Here is an 18,796-nt window from a genome sequence, read left to right as displayed (position 1 = left end):
TGCCTCTGTGCCTCCAGAGTCTTTGAAACCAGCACGAAGCCTTGTGCATCCTGCCACTGGGCAGACCAGGCAGCGAGGAGGCACATAGCATTGGAGCTCGAGGTGGAGCTCGTCCAAAGGGGCTGGAGAGTGGAGCAGTTCCCTGGAGCCAGCAGAGCCCGACTCACGCCCATCCCCACCCCCACCTTGCCTTAGGGAGGAGCCACTGCCTGCCCCACACCACTCTCTGTCCCTGCGGAGATGCCAGCGTGGTGAGGAGTGGAGTAAAGCTGAGTGGTAACTTACTGCCAGTCCCAGTGCCTCCATCGTGCTCCAGGTTTCTAGGAAGCCATAGCCCAGCTTCTCTCCAGGCAGGTGTGCAGCATTACAAAGCTAATGCGCAGCTAGATTTTTTTGTGTGCGGCCGCACATGCACATACCTCAGAGGGAACGTTGCTGGGTACTCCACAGAAATTTGAGCAGTAAGTCCACCCTGGGAAGGCATCGACACATGCACCCATTTGGGAACAGATTTGCTGCTCCTGGCAGCAGTCTGCTCCTGCCCCAGCTGGCAGATGTGACCCCAGGGTCTGGCAGGGAACAAGGGGCCAGGAGACAACTGCTGGGCAGGCTCATGGCAGAGCCTGGGCAGGGACAATGTCCCCCTGCCCCAGCAACAGGGAGCTCCCATCCCTAGCATCAGGGGCATAAGTCTTGGAAGGAGCTGTGGGGGAGGGGTAGGTGCCAGCCCCCTACCCTGATTCATCAGTGGGGCATCTAGCAATGAGCCCCCAGCTGAGCAGGGGTCAGGACATGGGGCTGGGAAAGATCTGTGGACCTGGGACCTGCCCCTGGCCAAAGTGGGACAGTCCCCAGCCACCTTCAGGCTGCATGTACAGACTTCCCTGTGCAGCCCAGGGCTGGCCAGGAACTGTCCCAGTCAGGAGCACGTCCCAGCCAGCTCCAGGCTGGCCAGGTAACTATCCCCATGCAGGGAGATTCTAGCCCTGACTCCACAATTGTGGCGCGAGGGCTGGGACCTCCCTACTGCCAGGACAGGGGGACATTGTCCCTACCCAGACTCAAGTGGTGGAGCCCGCCCCAACAGCGGGCAGCTCTAGGGGGCAGAGAGCAATCTATCGCCCCTTGCTGCGTGCCTGAACGGGAGCAAATTTGCTCATGGTCAGCTGTCTGTGTGACTTACTGTGCAGTAATTAGTCAGCACTTAATTTGCTGTTTGCAGTTGCAGGTAGCAAATTAACAGCCAAGCAGAGCAAATTACTACACAGTAAGGGTCTACACATGTAGACACAGATGCTTACTATGCAGTACTTTGCTCTATTGCACAGTAAAGTGTCTCATGTAGATGTACCTAGTATGGAGCATCGTGTACTGTCAATGGTGGTTCAGAGTACAGAGAGTATGTCCAATACTATCAGTCTGACACACTGCGTTAGTGTAAAATAAGTCTACAGTTCCTATAATTCAAATGTGATCTAAGAAACGGGCTATATTTTAAAGCAGCATGTTTAGTGCTATTTACATTTGACATTATATAGTGAGATAATAATGTCAAACAATACTCATTGTCTGCTCCATCAGGAATTCCTCTAAGCTTTAAGGAACACTATGGTCTTAACTGACACTTTCATTCATTACATTCTCTGAGGAAGTAAAAAAATTTGACTAGAAATTCAAAAGCTTTTAAAACCTGATAAGAGATTTCACTGCAACAGGAACATAAATTACGTAAATCAGTTTTTTATGATGATTCAAGTCTGTGCCAATACTGTTAATGTGCAATAACATGATCTAATATAAAACTTTTTAAGACAGAATTTGTTCAACGAGTTGACAGAAAACATTTACTCATTTTAGACAAGTGTCGGTAACTTTTAAAGCAGTTATTTATATGACAACTAAGGTTTGCTCCTGCATAGAATTTACCTATTCAATGGTATTCTTCATACAACTCACCAAATAAAATTCAAAAAGATATGTCAATATGCAAAATATTGCTTAGAATAAAACATATTTACAAAGACATTTGTTTTTGTAATTTTACTTTTGCTTGGCTTTGAGAGTGTTGTTGTGAACTTTCACTCGTTTCTGAACAGAGGAAGCAATTTTCATAGATGACCTCTTTGCAAGGGACTTTTCCACAGCTCCAGGTTTCCACAGCAACAGCTGTGCATCCTCTCCGCCAGTCAACAAAGAATTATCTGTCATGTTCCAGTAGAAAGAGCGAACTGTTGCAGAGTGCCCTCCACGAAGGATACCCACAAGGTTCAGTCCATCAATGCCACAACTTATTAGGTGAATGTTTCCCATTAACATTCCTCCAACAATAAACAGTTTGTCTGCCTTTTCATGGTAGAAGCCACCTATCAGATAGTTTAAGCTGCTATTTTCAGTACGGACTGCTTCCCTGACATCCACACTATGTAACAATGTGATTGGTTCTTCAGTATCTAATTGAGCAAGATCCCACCAACAAAATCCTTCATCATGTGTTAAGCAAAATATCTGTTTATAATCTTTTCCAGACCAACCAACAGAACTTACTGACGAATCTGAATTGCAAGTTGAAATCAAAGCATCATCTTCATTGTCCTTGTTAATATCAAATACATTAACCAATCCATCAGTTGACCCAGAAACCAACAAATTAGGTTTGGTAGGATGGAAGCAAATGTTTGTTATATCTTCATTATGAGTCTCGGAATAGATTCCCAAGGGTTCTTTATCTGCACATACATTGTTTGTATTTCCTCTTGCATCCCAAAACACCATGAATGCATCCTCTTCAGCTTTTTCTGTACCAGCACAAATTATGAGATCATTGCAATTAATATCAAAGCTGATAAAAACATTTGAAGGATAACCCCTGAATAACTGTGCAGCTTCTTGAGTAGCTAAGCGAACATCCCAACATTTGATTGTACCATCACCACATGCTGAAAACAATATATTGTCACTCATATGGGCAAACCTGACTCCACTGAGTGTTCCAGGCTGGCCACTATACCCCCGCAGCAAGTTTAATGTTTCTCTGTTATATATTTTAATTGATTTGTTGGAACATGAAACAGCAACTAAGCAACTTCTTTCTGCTTGAACAGGTTTTGAAATATCTATATCCAGCAGATAAGTGGGGTCTTCAGTTAGTGCACAACGTTTTGCAATGTGTAGACTACCAAACTGTTCCTCAATTATCTCCATGGCTGCATTCAAAGACAGGGAAACTCTGCAATAAATAAAATTCAAAATATTTTAAAATTAAAAATAACAAAATTTAAAATAGAAGCTCTTAAAAAGCTCTGAAACAACATGTTGCATAATAGACCATAATGCATAAATTCTGCTTATATTATAATCTATAGTAACTTCCTATATGCAAGGAAATAAAGTGAAAGTATAAACAGTACAGCCTGCTCCATTTTGGTAAGGTGTATTCTCAAGGTAATAATTATATTTCAACTAAGCCGACAGTGCTCAAATGTTCTGTGCAAATCATTTGCAAATGATCCTAGTCAAATTGACTTATTCACATAACTATGAAAAACATGTTCCTGACAAGCAGGAGGCCACTAGAGTTATTACCATAACCTGCTAAGTTCACTTTATATCTCTCTAAACTGAAGCATGGCAGTATATTGATGTTAGGACCAGCTGTACAAATATATTTAGGTGCCTAGAGATGCAGACATTTACTTTGTAGGATTTTCAGACGTACTCAACAGGTTAGGTGTTTTCTTCCTGCTCGCTTCATGTTCCTAATGGGACTATGTGAATATTACTAGTAAACCCATATAAATCTCTTCAGGTATTGAGACCATCAAGTTAAAAATATATATACATTCCCTACATAATACCAAGATTTGGACTACACTGTTTGTTTCTGTGGAAGCAGGAGACTGAACAATAATTCTTAATCACTAAGATCTGACATACTAATGGCATTTCATAACTCAGCCTGTGCTTCAGACCCACAACTTTACTGGCAGATAGTGACTGACCCCAACAAAAACAGTCAGTGTCTCCCTTCAGAAGGGCAGCTGTCAACTTCTATTTAAAAAACATGTCTCTTGACCACAATCCTATAGCTATTCACAACTGTGCTTCTGATCTGACCCTTGCAGTTAAGATTACTGAGAACATTGTAGCTGGGGAGTACAGGAAACCCTCTCTATTTGCCGGACCCTCGCTATTTGCAGGTTTGGCATTCACGGTTTTATATATTCGCAAATGCCGAACCTGCATCTTAAACACACTTACAGGAGCTCCTCGGGAGCTCCATGCTTGCCACCACCATCCTCCTGCCCATGCAGCCGTGCTCCCCCCACCCCAACCACTGGGGACACTGCATTCATGAACACAGTGCCTTATTCATGGATATTCATGAACATATTCCCCAAAGGTCTCCTGTAATCACAGAACCCAGCTGCCTCAGATTTCCTGTCTCTAGGTCAACCTGAGCATGGCACAGTAGTTATTTGTGGTGATCAACAGGAATCTGGGTTTTTCCCCGTTCACCACAGAAAAATCTGATAAAACCCATTTTTTCTCATTTTAAAGAGGAAAACCAAGATTTTCTCCTTTAAAAGAGAAAAATGCATGAAATGGTGAGTTTCCCCTTGTAGGCTGGCAGAGTTCCAGAAAAAGTTCGATGGGTGATGCGTTTTGAGCTCAAAACAGTGAAATCAAAATGAAACAAAAAGCTTTGAAATGAAACAAGGGCACTAGAAACGTTTTCAGTTTTGAAGCTGGGCTTGCTGCAGCGCAGGCCCCAGATCAGCGCATGGGATGATAGTAAGCTGCTGCTGCTGCCGGCTGGGGCCAGTGGCAGCACCAGGCTTCCTGGTGCTTGACATGGGCTGTGCCAGGCAGACTTGGGTGCTGGCGCTGGCTCCAGCTGGCAGCGGCAGCCTGCTATCATCAATCGTTGACAAAAGTCAATCATCGTGGTGCGCTGTGGCCAGTGGGGTCCCTCAAGGCTCTGTCCTAGGGCCTATATTATTTAACATCTTCATTAATGATGTAGACACTGGTGTCTGAAGTGGATGACACCAAACTCTGGGGTAAAGCGTCCACACCTGAGGACACGAGGGTGATCGTGGAGAAGCTTAAGAAAGTGTAGAGAGCCACGCGCATGATCAGAGGTCAGGAAAACAGAACTTACGATGAAAAGCTGAGAGCTACACGACTCTTCAGCCTGGAAACGCGCAGGCTCAGGGGTAATCTGGTGGCCACATACAAGTTTACAAACTCAAATGGTCACAAACTCCTCCATGACCGTTTCAGGCTTGACATAAGGAAGAACTTCTTTACTGTCCGAGCCCCCAGAGTTTGGAATAGACTGCTGCTGAAAGTGGTTCACACACCTACTTTGAACACCTTCGAGACCTTTGGATGTTTATCTTGCTGGGATCCTATGATCCCTGCTGACTTCCTACCCCTGGGGCAGGGGACTGGACTCAACGAGGTTCCGAGGTCCCTTCCAGCCCTGGTGTCTATGAACCGATGAATCCCATGTGCAGATCCGGGGGCCCATGCCCCCCCAAGAAGAGTCTGGCACAGCCCCGCAGCCTTCCTGGGGGGTGCAAGCTCCCAGATCTGCGTGCAGGATGACAGCAGGCTGCTGCTGCCAGCAAATTATGAGTTTTACATGTCAGTGTGGAGCTCCCAGCTGAGGCAATGAGTTTCCCTACCTGGCCCCACTCTGCCCAGCTGCAGAGGCCCTGAGGGGAGGACAGCAGAGCGGAGAGCCCAAGCCCACAACAGGCAGCCTGCACCTGTCCCCACCACAGGCTCTGCTCCAGCCATGCCACTTGTGGGAGGGGGAGCTAAGCTGTGCAGCCTGGGCTCAAGTGCTGCTGGCGGGACAGGGAGCTGCAGACCTGGGTCTCCGGCCCTGTACCCCTGGCAGCTGGGGGCTCTCTCTGGCAGGGCTGGGAGGCAGGAGGCTCTGGGTGGTGAGGGGCAATAGCATGCCCGGAGCACCAGCATATCAGTGCTGCAAACCAGCTGGAAGAGGGGAATGATTTGGGGGGGAGGGGGAACGGGAGACCTGCAGCTGGACCTGCATTCTGGTAAGCAAAGGAAACGGGGAGGTTTGATTTTGCATGATAAAAACACTTAAATTAAATGCCAAAAATGTATAAGCATTTGGAATTTACTTTATTATTGTGACTGAGGCACTAGTAGGCTTCCAAATTGCTTTAAAATTGTAAATATATCAATAAAACATTGTGTTCAACTGATACCTCTATCTATATATATATATAGCGGTGTTTCATTTTAATCACAGAAAAATGGAGATTTGGGGGGTTTTAATCAAGAGAATTTGTGATTTTTAAACAAAAAACCAGGATCCCCTCCCCAGGATGGAAGAGGAACAAAGTATCCAACCAATGTGATAAACTGTTTTTGATATAGTTGATTATGGAGTACAGACCTCACAAAGAACGGCTGCAACAATGTTGCTCTTCAACTGCTTTGTTCCCACCTCCAGTAAAATCCCAGAGGTAAAGCTGGGCAGTTAATCATCTTTGCCCAGGGTAGTCTTATGCAGGGTTCTGGGTTGGATATGAGGTCTTCAAATGTGCAGATAAAGTCCATCCTTGTGCTTTTCTTTTCTATTCAAATTCAGATGGTGCCATGTCTTAATGCAGGGGTGGGCAAAATGCAGCCCGCAGGCCAATTGCGGCCAGCCAGGACATTCTATCCGGCCCACGGGGCCCATAAAAAATTTATAAAATTAATATTAATCTGCCCCTGGCTACCTGTCATGCGGCCCTTGATGGCTTGCCAAAACTTAGTAAGAGGCCCTCCATCCAAAATAATTGCCCTTAGTGAGATGGAACATCTGATTTTGAAGAGTAAACTGAGCCTCAATGCAGGGAAAACACAGGTGATGTTGATGAACAGAGAAGAGGAAATGGAACATTATTATACAGATGATATCATCCCATCTGGCTCATACTGTTTCCCCATGATTTGTTCCTTGCAATCTGCATCCTACTGGATTCCAATTACTGCTGAATGACTCGGTTACAGCAACAGCTGCACAGTTTGTTTTTGTGCGTAGCTGGTCAGAATGCGCTCATTTTCATTGGATGCGGCCCCTTCCTACCATTCTCTCTGCCTTTGTCACATCCTAATCAAACTACTTAGCGTCTGTTTAAATAGTAGGTTGCTCCATTCTGCACCCACTTCAGCTTCCAGATGGATTTAAGAGCTAACCTGGAATAGTATCTCTCACCACAAACACTTTCTGACAGCATTTCACAGGCTGCGTTTAGGGATTTCTGGGAGCACGTTAAGGCATTTGCTTTAACTTCTAAAGCCTTAAATGTTCTGGGGCTTGCCTACCTGGGACACCCATTCCCCAAACCAGCAAAAGCATTCAGGCTGGAGTTTCCCATGTTTGAGAGTAAAAGCACCTTGCACAACAAGCCTTTTGGTGCCTGTAAACCTGCCAGTCTAAATTTGTTGCATCTCAGAGTATTATGTACAGCTCTCCCTTTACCTAGCTCTTGCAAGACAGAAGAGATGGATCGGCCAGTCTAGGGACAATCCTAGATAGGAAGCGGTTAATTGTTTCATACACGTTTACTCATTTATCACTGATTTAAGGTGTGGTTTGCTTCTGGTTTTGCCTCACACTTTAAAGAAGCAGAGTTGCAAAGTGCCTGGGAAAAGTACCATCTAAGTTCTAAAGATCTTATACGCATTTTAGAAGATCTGCATTAGTATTTATTACTTTTGAAGGCCTAACATTTAATGTTGCCTGAATATATAATATTCTGTGCTTGGCATGATAGTTATAAACAGCACTTCCCAAGATAAAGAACAAAGACCTGCGTCATTTTAATCCAACAAGATTTTCAAAAAATAACCCAGTGATTCATAAAGTGCATTCTTCCTCCTTTTAGGATGGCTCATGGGATTTGTGTGATTCTGCAACATTCCTCTTGTTCCCAAAAGGGAATGTCATTACAACAACGTATAGAAACAAAATAAATTACATCTCTGAAAAATGCAGTAGAAAATGTGGGAGAAATGGGCTGTTTGTGTCAAAGATTTAATCAGCATGTAAGAGTAATAGTGGGTGGATAGAAGCATCTATTAAAAATGAAAACAACCTGCAGATCTGGCATTCAGCTCACCAGAGGTCAAAAACCAAAAATAGCAAGACGTTTAAATAACTATGTGGAATCCTGGACTCTCACACAGTTCTTTCCTATTCCAACTAGAGCAAACAGACTCTCCCCCTCCTCCCACACCTTCACGATATTTGAAAAAATAAAATGAGATATTAAAAAGAAAAAATAAACCAACAAGAAAGAGGTCCATGTCAGTAGTTTATGTGCAGTTTGTATTTCACAATAAACACAGCAAAAACAGGACTGGTTTGGAAGAATACATTAGTATACTTCCACTTACAATATCATGCATTCTGGAACCTCTCAGAACAGCATTATCTATGGAGAAAATATGATGGATCAACCAAGGCGACTAATCATTACAAAGAAGCACAGACAAACAATGCTTAGCATATTACACAAAGGTACACAAATGACTGCCAGCTTGCTTTGCAAATAACTAGAGAGAAATGGGTCCAGCTCTAAACAGCTTACAAATTAGACAACGTGTAAGTGAAAGATGGGAAACAAGACACAAAAAGCAAGGGACTGGAAAGGCAGATTTAAGTAGGCTTCTTCTAGTTTCCGTAGGAGATGAAGTCCTGTAGTTAAAATCCCACTGAGGTGAAAGAACTAGGGGGTTTATAAAGTTATTGGAAAAAATAAGTTTTAGGACAAGATGCAAAAGTGATGCCATAATCTATCATGTGAGAGAGGATCCCTGGAGAACAGGTCAGACGCATGGTGTGAGGATAAAATTAAGAGGCAGTTCATAGCATGGGCTTTTGCAACAAACAGAAGTCACAATGGTGCATCAAGGCCCGTAGACGTGTTACATCTGTAGAGTTACCAGCACCCTTGGAGTACTACAAAAATGTCAGAAGCATCACAGAAATGTTCCTGTAAGGTACATCACCCTGCTAGATACTGCTGCAGAACGAATATCCCCCGATCAAATGTCTTTCCTTAATAGGAAGGCAGTATATTAAAACATCAGGCAGAAGGCAGGGCTGAAAATTACTGATCTAACAGCAGATCCATCTGGTTCCATGAACTGTCTCTTACTCACACGCCTCCCCACTTCAACAAATGGGAATGCCATTAAGAGTGCCAGCTTTGCATTTGGCATGGGGCCAGAAAAACGGTAACTCCAGAGACTGCCATTTTATAGCTTTGCAAGACAGAAGTCAAGTTATTTGCCCGGTTGTTTCCTTGGATCTGAACCGCACCATGACCTGGGGAACCTATTTTGGTATAATGGATTTACAAGTCACAACCTCCTAGGCTATTTTCCTCATTTGTCAAATAGAGATAATATTTACTTACTTTGTTCACAGCAATCCTTATTTTCAAACCATCACAAAGTCAGTGACTGTTTTAAACAGAACCTTGTGCACCCAACTCTACATTCATCATTCCACGTTCTGTAGCTATAGACTGCAAGTAACATCCAGCCAGTAACACTGTATTCCCCAAGATCTTTGAAAATGCTTTACGACTCCTTGCAAGACTAATATTTTATAAAGTGCTTCAAGAGTTCTGACATTCAAGGGCATTTTAGGTTGAGCAAGTATCCCATAAGGAAACAAGGGACTTGAGTAATTCTGATTACAAATACACAGAATTTCCAGTTGAATAAATCACAAACTAGCAAAAAGATACTTCTGGGAAATGTCTGAATAGGTTCCTGAAAGTCTCTCAAACACTGCCTCCTAGTCTGAGCAAACACAGGAAGTTTCAGTCTAAAAATAGAAACAACTAGGGGAAAAACGGATCTAATGAAATTTAAGTACAGTGGTAAAAGTAGCCCTTGGTACCACAACATTTCCAAAATATCTGAAATGAGGTAAAATATTTTTCTTTCCAGGATTTCAAGAAAGTACTTGAATGCCAGTATTTAGTACTTTGTGTTCCCAGAGCTCACACTTCTAAATGCGAAATTATGATGCCTTAACATTCATGCAACCATGAAATTAAAATTAGTTCCTACTGTTCACATTTCCCATTGAAAAAAACTGCTAAGAAATTAATATATATCATCTTCCATATACCAATGTGATATTAGTATTCTTGCATTACATTTTGAAATTAAGTATATACATTTTTAAATACTATATTAAATGGTAGTACCTTAACCATTTTATAAGATGCTCATAGTACCACATAAAATACGTGCTTACTGTCCCCATTTAATGAGGAAATCCAGTGTTTCTCATTTGCTTCCCTAGGGCTTTCAGAGGTCACTTCTTATCCAATACATACAGCCAGTCATGGTCTGGACAAAATACTTGTATTAGACATCAAAACAGAGGATATCACAATACAGCTGCTGACTTAAACCATTGCCTCAGTAAGGCAACATCAAGTCAATTTGACGATCTTGGTGTGTCCACAGATATTCATGGACGCTCAGATTTCAAAACGTAGCAACAAAAGCCCTCCACCCACAAATTAAATACTCAAAACTCTGGTCAGCCATAACCATCTATTCCAAACAAAGCTGCCCTGACAATGAAGTAGTGCCTCCTGATATCGATTCTGAATCTACCCTCTGCCAGGTTGTGACCATTATTTCTTGTCACACCTGGGCACAGCAGGGCCAGGCACAGGGACTCCCCCAGTGCCTGTGACCCATCTCACTGTGTAGGCATCAACACGACCGTGTCCTAGTTTTTTAAAAGAGAACAGGGTGAGAGACTGTGGCAAAGGCCTTCCTAAACTCCAGAAAGACTATATCCACCATGACACCTGCATCCAGGGGTTTGGTGACCTGGTCATAGAAGGCCACCAGGTTGGTCTGACAGGACCTGTCTCTAATGAACCCATGTTGGTTGCCCCTAAGCACAGTCTCCCCTGCTGCCCCTTGTGGACATGCGCCAGGATAATTTTCTCAAAAAGCTTACCCAGGATTGAGGTAAGACTAACAGGCCTATAGTTTCCTGGGTCATCCTTCCTCCCTTTTTTGAAAATGGGAACCACACTGGCCCTTTTCCAGTCCTCCAGCACATTGCCAGAGTACCACGAGTGCTCATAAAGCTGTGCCAGAGGTCCTGCAATAACCTCTGCTAGTTCCCTTAGCACCCTGGGGTGGAGATAGTCAGGACCTGCTGATTTAAATGTGTCCAGTCCCTCCAGGAGTTCCCTGACTAGGTCCTCACTGACCCCAGGCCTGGGTGTGCCTCCCACGGGGAGTTCTCAAGACGATGTGAATCATTGAACTTAGCTGCACATCAATGAGTCTGGCGTGTGATGACCAGTTCCAGACTGGTACACAGTACTCTGCTCAAGATGACAAGAGCTGACAGCCTTAGGGTTGAGGCTCTTGTGCCCTATGATGACCCAGCCAGCTCGTTAAGGAGGTTGTTGTCTGTCTTAACTTTTGTTACTGTCTTTTTCAAATATTCATGGCAGCTCAATGTCTGGTCTGGCATCCTGCCCAGGTAGATGGGTTGTGCTTTGTGCCTCAGCCTCTGACTATTCATGTAGATGTTCAGCTCCCAGCCAGCATTGGCATTGGCCACAACAGCCTTATCAAATTCATTGCTTTCCATAGGAATCCAAGCCGGGCTATGCACAAGAGAAGGAAAAGTAATTCAAGGACTAATGCTTCTTTGCCCAACGAACCTACTATAATTAGTAGCATGGAAACTCTACACTAACAAGCCACAGGAAGAACCGCACACTTCCCCACTCTGGTACCTCCACTCTATCTAAGCCTCACTCACTTCCTTCTGCTCCTCCAATGCTCCAATACCCCAAAGCCACTAAACTACAATAGGTTTGTCAGCTGGAGACCTACTACTAAAAAGCACTGGAGCAGAGCTCTTGCTTGGCACTTCATAGCATGTGCAAACAAGGGTAAGATCAGGTAAACAAAGACTATATTATGAGAAAAGACAAAAAAAAAAATGTTTACTTGTTTAGTGCAGTATTACTGGGAATGAAAGGGGATATGATGGTTTTAGGAAGTAAACACACCATAATAGGACACAAGCTAGTTAAACAAAGGGGCAACATTGACAATACAGCAAATGGGTACAAACTGGCAATGAATAAATTTAAGCTGTAGACTAGGTGATTAAGCTGCTCTAAACCTCAGAGCAGTTGGGTTCTAGACCAGCCTTCCAGACATGGGCTGCTTCTCCTTTTTCTTAAGGAAGGTGCAACTTCGTTACACAAGTACAATTTAACTGAAACTCTTCATTGTCACCTACTCCTTCTTGCTACTCTAGCAACAAGAGGGGATAAGGGTTGCAGCCAATTTGTGCCGACAAATCCTCCACAACAAAAGGATGTTGGCAGGAAAGCAGATTGAGATACAGAAGCAGTTGACACATCTAAGCAGTTCTATTGCCTCTTTCTGGCAGAGATCAAATTGGTTATGATGAACAAAAAGAATAACTTTTTAATTGTACAACTGCAAAAGTAATATGAGGCTAGGTTGTTGTATATGGCAAAGAAGCATTAGTTCTCAAATTACTTTTCTTTCTCTTGTGCATAATCCAATGTGCTTTCTTATGGAAAGCAGCACGTTTGATACGGTTGTAGCGGACAAGAAATTTCGTGTAAGCTCCCAGGGCAATGCTGAACTAAAAAAAGCTAATATGAAACACGGGTGCATAAACAAGGGAATAGGGAGGTGATTTTTCCTCTGTGTATAGTACTGGTGAGATGAACACTGCATAGTGCTGCTGTCTGCCTCTCAGAAAGGTGGTTGGGAAACGTGAAAGAGCGTAGAAAACCCCACAAAAATGATGAAGAGGCTCTGGAGGCCAAGAAAAAAAGTTCTGTTAAGTTTCAAATTCAGACTCATCATAATCTTGGAAGTGTACATATCACATATTCATAGACTTTAATTTGATTTCCCCCTACCTCCACATACCTCCCCAAAAACTCATGAGATGGTCAGGGACAACATTTTTAGATATCCCCTCTGCAAAAATTAAAATTTACTTTAAGAATTACTAAATACAATATTTGATTGCCTCCAATTACCCAATTTATACATGATTTTCACTCATTGAAGTGTAACATTCTGGGGAAAAAATTCTTCAAGCAGCATATAGGTAACAAACTATGGATTCATTACTGATACTTGTATACTGTATATCTACAGTTGTCCTCACATAGATGACATTTTACTTCCCATATTTAATGAACAGAATGTTAGTCGTTAAAAAGTCCTCTTGGTATCATTAATGATGAGTCAAAAAAACAGATGAAACACTTTCAAAGCTGTCAGTGTTTTTAAACTTTAAAGCAAGTAAGATGTTCAAATGTGAGACTCAAACAGGTTTTTTCGCAATAATCAGATAATTCTGCACGACTTCTTAAATCAGTCATGCCATGTTGACCCTCTTCTTTCCTTACCACATTACTGAATCTGTTCAACGAAACTTAATTTTCAATGTCACATGCAGAAAATAAGGTTTTGAACTTTTCAAACAGCTGTTTCCAAATGATTATATCACAGATCTCTACAATATTTTCTCAGAGGCTAATTACTGAATTAAAGTGAGAATCTCAGCTTTCCATAATTATCTTCATAATTCTTTGTCCAGTCTTATGCTTTGCAGGGGGAAATACTGATTCATGGTTCTTGCACATTTTGATTTGACATATGGTTACAACCATTCCAAATATATGACTTGGTGCTACAGTCTCCAAACACTACAAATCACTTGGTCTCACTTTGTACTTGCACTTCAAGCATCCAGGTACTCCCCAACACTTCACTACAGGTTGCCCCGTTTCTAGTTATTGTAGCGATGACATTTTGATTCCAAATCTAAATCTACATTTCTAAAGCAGGAAATTCTGTAATGTGTTTAATTGCTGAATTAGCTTTTCTTTCCAATCAATTAACCTACTGAAGTCCTGCATGTGGTACCTTAACTATAGAAACTTCAGTGTATGTTAAAGTTTAAAGAAAAAAAAAATACATCTACTTACCTTATACAAGTGAAGCAGAATTTTGATCCAGTTTGCTAGTAACTGAGTTGTGTGTTTTTAAACAAGAGTTAGTGCTTTCATACCCCATCTGCTTGTCCTTTCTGGTCCTGCATGGAAATCATAATGCTTAATTCCTCCTATCCCAGCCATTTCCACAGCAACAGACATAAGCACATATTTTATTAGAGTTATAGCCTCAATTATCTATAGTCACCAGTATATAAAGATATCTAAGGAACTGCCAGAATATCCCTAACAAGCCATTTGCCAGTGTTAAGCTTGTTAGATTGTCATTTTGCCAATTTGTTAATTGCTTATCAATTACAAGGCACTCATCCATCTGTAGTAATTAATTCTTGTTGAAATACTGAGCAAGAGAGAGCAGGGTTAGGAAATAATTGATAACTGAACACAACAGTGTAATCGTTTTGGGTCATGTGGAGGAAGGAAATGAGATTCACAATTACAGTCAGCGTAAAGGAAATCTAAACAATTTTGTGATACTAACAGAGTGTTCCTGGAGGCAAAAAAAGAAAGTACATGAATAGTTTCAGCAAGAGATGGAGAGGAGATATCGTTATCCAACATGCTGTTAACAACATTTCTCTTGAAATTAACTCCCAATTATATGAAGAATTCTACTATTCATGTATACAATCGATTTGTATTTCAGAACAGAAATAAGGAGAAGCAGCAGCAATGATCGATGATGTACAGGTACAACCTAACACAGCCAAAAGGAAAAAGAAAATGAGGGCAAGCAAGAAAAGCACATGCCAGGGCCCATGGGACACGGGCTATTCCAGCCTCCCCCCTCAAACACCATTTCCTCTAAAGGCTTAAGGTCTGTGAGCGTGCAGTCCCAGTCGATTCCCAAATTGGTCTCACCTCCCCCTTTCCGCGTGCTGAACAAATTAATTCTCACAACATTATTTGGGAGAAAAGGGTCTTGAAATACTGAACTATATATACTTTATTGCTAAAAAATTAAAATATAAAACCCTACAAAAACAGAAAGGTTTATGCATCATTCTCCACATGAGGAGAGTATGAAAAGAGAATGGATTTCATGCAACAGACCTAAGTCTCATCATTTAATATACTCTGTAAAGCTGTCAGGTAGTGTGACACACGGAAGGTATGCCTGGTCTGCCCTATCTGACAGATTTCATCACTCTTTCAAAAATGATCCACACTGCCTCTGTGCCTCCACAGACTTTATGGAGCCTTGTGCGCCTTCCACTGGGCAGATCAGGCAGCGAGGAGGCACATGGCATCGGGGCTCGGGGTGAAACTCCCCCAAAAGGGCTGGGGAGCCGAACGGTTCCCCCAGCTCCAGCCGCCTCAGGGAGGAGCCACTGCCTGCCCGGCGCCGCTCTCTCCCGGCGGGGACGCCGGCGAGGTGAGGAGCGGAGGACCCGAGAGGCAACTTACCGCCGGCCCCAGTGCCTGCGCCGCTCCGGGTTGCTAGGAAGCCGCAGCCCAGCTCCTCTCCGGGCGCGCGGCGTTAAAAAAAATTAAAAAAAAAAATTGTGCACGGCCGCGCACGCGCGCAGCTTAGAGGGAACCTTGCGCTCAAGCCTTTAACTTTGTGTGGACGTTTCTAGGCCAGGGGACCGCGGCTCTGGATCTGCCGCCATTCCCACGCACACCCGGCACCCGGCACAGGACGAGCGCGGCCTTCCCTCTGGGCACATCAGAAAGCGGCGGGAAGGTGGCAGAGGTAGCGCTGAAGTGGGGACGCTGCCAGGTATGGTGCTACGTGGACGCTTGCCGGTCCCATTCCCCGCGCCTCTCCGCTCCAGGCAGCCCCAGGACACAGCAGCACCACGCAGGTCGCCGGCCCCGGCCTGGAAAGGTCCAGACATGTGGCACCAGCGGCGCGCCGCCCTCGTGCTTCACCGCCGGGGCTGGACCCACCTGGCTGCGTCCACGCTCCCCCCTCCGTCCTCACACCGCCCCTCCCCCGCTTCTCCTCCTCCTCCTCACGTCGCCCTTCCTCCCTCGGGCTGCCGCGGTTACCCCCGCCGCGCGCACCTCACTCCAGCCTCGTGCTGCTACACCCCACCGTGCTGCTGCCCCCCTCCCCGCACGCCATTGGTTAATCGCGGCGGCGCCTCGCCTTCCTGGGCTTGTTGATTGGGTAGCTGCGCGGCCCCGTGAGGCAACGGGGTTGCACGGGAAGGGGCGGGGAGGGAAATCGTCATCACGGGACTGCATTGGCTCGGCCCTGGAGTGACGTGTGGGGGGCGGGGTCAGAGCTGCAGTCAGCGACCGCGGGTGGGGTTTGGTAAGAAGCGCACGCGCCCGTGGCCCGGTCACACGCGGACACTCCGCCCGCCGTCCCGGCTGACACACGCACGCTCCCTCCATGGCACATCCCCACCGCGGTGGGGTTACACGTACACACGTACACTGTCCTCCCGTGCCGCGCACAGACTGCCCCGCCCCATGGTGAGTTCACACACACACCGCCTCACCTGGGGTCCCAAGCACACGTACACCCCCCACGTGGCAGGTCCACACATACACACCCGTGGGAGACAGACACACACATGCACACCCCTGTGACAAGGTCACACTCACCCCGTGGCAGACACATACCCGTGCTGTGGCAAGTTCACACACATACACGCCCCCATGGCAGGGTCACCCCCCCTCGACAAGGCCACACACACGCTGGTGGCAGGGTCAGAGCTTCCCCTCGGTGGCTGCCATCACCAGCTCCGCCGTGCCCTGACTGCCCCACGAGCAGCTCTCGGGCTTTGCCCAAAGAGGTCGTTCCCCGAGTCCTGCAGCGTCCACGTGAATCGCCCACCTCTTTTTTTCGGATTCATGAAACACAGTCCAGCCTTTCCTGAGCACCCACGGGGCAGCCGGTGCTTCTCTGCCTGTTCGCTCCATGCCTGGCTTCACGTTTCACAGCGAAACAGCGGTCTGTGTGAGCCGTGCGGGTCCCGGGAGCTGCAGAAATGCGAAGCGAGGCTGGCGGGACCAGTTGAACAGCAAGACCGCGAAAAAGGAGATGGGGTCCTTCACTCCTGTGGAAGGAAGAATTAAAAAGCAACCAGGCAGATTTTTTTTTCTTTTTTTAATTTAATTTTTCCGTATTTCAATCTAAATCACCCAATTAAATTCTAAATCTGTGAGTCAGTCCAGAACCGTAGGTGGTCCTACTACTGGCAAACATCCTCCACCTTCGATGTGGAAATTCAGACAGGATTACTGTTTGGCTATCAGAAGTGCTTTATTTTTCATGGCCATGGGACAAAAAGCAAGGGGCAGCTAATTCTCAACAAAAGCAAAGCACAGACTTCTTTATATACCGATAAGTCACATACAGATCTGCCCGCCCCGTAACATACTCTTGGCAGTCTGACAGCAACTCACACTGGTGTCTTGCTGAACCAGGCACGTTTTCTCAAGCTGTTTCCTGATAAGCTTATCCTGAAGGCTGCCATGTTGTTCCCGCTCGGCCTTCACCCACATCTCCTATCCTGTCCGGACACGTATACACTCCTTTCAGTACTTTTCCATTCTTCATCATCCCCACATTGTAAGCGCTTGTGCTTACACCTCTATATTTATAAAGCCTTTGACATTTTCTTGTCATTCACACTTATAGGCTGCCTCCTTGAGCACCATCATCTGCAGCTCGGTCTTAGAGAGCCTAGAAACACTCTGGGCAGTTTTTGATAAACAGCAGCGTAAGCAACACAGAGTCATTTGGATAATAATGAAAATGGCAAAAATGCATAATAAACTTAGAATACACCATTTTAGCAGGGATTTCCATCATTCCCCTATATCTGGTAGCCACCCCCACCAATCGAAGGGTTTCTCCTTTGCAACTGCATGGATCACCTGCAAACTGTCTCTTAATAGTGCAGAGGTCTTTTTCCACTCGTTGGTGCTGATCAATCCAGGTGCAGCAAGTATGGTTCATGACCACACATACCCCTCCTTGGGCGACTAGGAGATAATCCAAAGCCATATGGTTTTTGGTAGCCACCTGTCCTATCTGGGTGATTTTATCATTAAGAGCTCCTAAAGCATTGATGCTGGCATTAAAAAATTTCTCCATAACTTCCGAAATATTTACAATGGTCCTTTCTAATTTAGCTACCCCCAACCAAGAGAGAAATGCCCTAGTAAATTGATGGAATCCTCTGGGTTGGTGAACCAGCGGGTTTTCAACAGCTCGCTTATGTCTGGGCAAGTCAGGTGGGAGGTTAGATACGTCATGCTGAGAGAGACTTGGGTGTAGATCAAACTCTGGGACGAGTCTCCCCAGGGTACAGGTGCCAACCCAATGCCATGGCAAAATCTTGTGGGCATCATTCCCTCATAGCCAGAACAAGCCTGGAGTGGCTATAGTGCTGAGGTCCCTACAGGGCGTGCTTCCAATTCAACACTTTCGATTGACCTGTAAGGTATAAGAAGGGGCATGATGGCTCCCTACTAACCTGCGCTGGGATATTGATTGATTACAAGAAGTAGAACCTAGCAGCACATAAAATTCAGACCTGTTTATTACCAGACTATGGGTTCTATGGATAGTGAGAGACCCGTTGGTACACTGTGTTAGAAGTGAATTTATTCGGGCTTCTGGCCTCCCTGACTAGAAAAACAGACAGAGATCAGAAGTGCTGATACTGCTTATTTCAGTTATATGTTTTGAGATAAAAAATAATCCTGCATGTCTTATTACTGTGTGC

The 18,796-nt window shown here is 44.8% G+C and overlaps 1 protein-coding gene across 2 annotated transcripts; it reads right to left on the bottom strand.

Moving 5' to 3' along the window:
- Nucleotides 1–1,469: 1,469 nt before the first annotated feature.
- Nucleotides 1,470–16,234, bottom strand: WDR89 (WD repeat domain 89). 2 transcript variants are annotated; one of them, XM_019550843.1, is made up of 3 exons: nt 16,116–16,234; nt 14,079–14,185; nt 1,470–3,226 (listed from the first exon to the last, which is right to left on the bottom strand). In XM_019550843.1, the coding sequence occupies exon 3, from the start codon at nt 3,199–3,201 to the stop codon at nt 2,041–2,043; it is 1,161 nt and encodes a 386-aa protein (XP_019406388.1). In that variant the 5' UTR covers nt 3,202–3,226; nt 14,079–14,185; nt 16,116–16,234; the 3' UTR covers nt 1,470–2,040. The 2 variants fall into 2 exon arrangements, with proteins under 2 accessions (XP_019406388.1, XP_019406389.1); XM_019550844.1 differs by lacking the exon at nt 16,116–16,234 and adding an exon at nt 15,513–15,533.
- Between the last annotated feature and the right edge of the window lie 2,562 nt (nt 16,235–18,796).

The sequence above is a fragment of the Crocodylus porosus genome, unplaced genomic scaffold (genome assembly GCF_001723895.1).
Source record: "Crocodylus porosus isolate Cpor-Errol unplaced genomic scaffold, CroPor_comp1, whole genome shotgun sequence".
Classification (NCBI taxonomy): Eukaryota; Metazoa; Chordata; order Crocodylia; family Crocodylidae; genus Crocodylus; species Crocodylus porosus.
The sequence above is the reverse complement of the archived record's forward strand: the minus strand, read 5'-3'. Positions and strand labels throughout refer to the sequence as shown.

What these genes read in the sequence shown, in the direction of transcription:
- WDR89 (XM_019550843.1), bottom strand. Translation starts at nt 3,201, where the DNA reads ATGGAGATAATTGAGGAACAGTTTGGTAGTCTACACATTGCAAAACGT.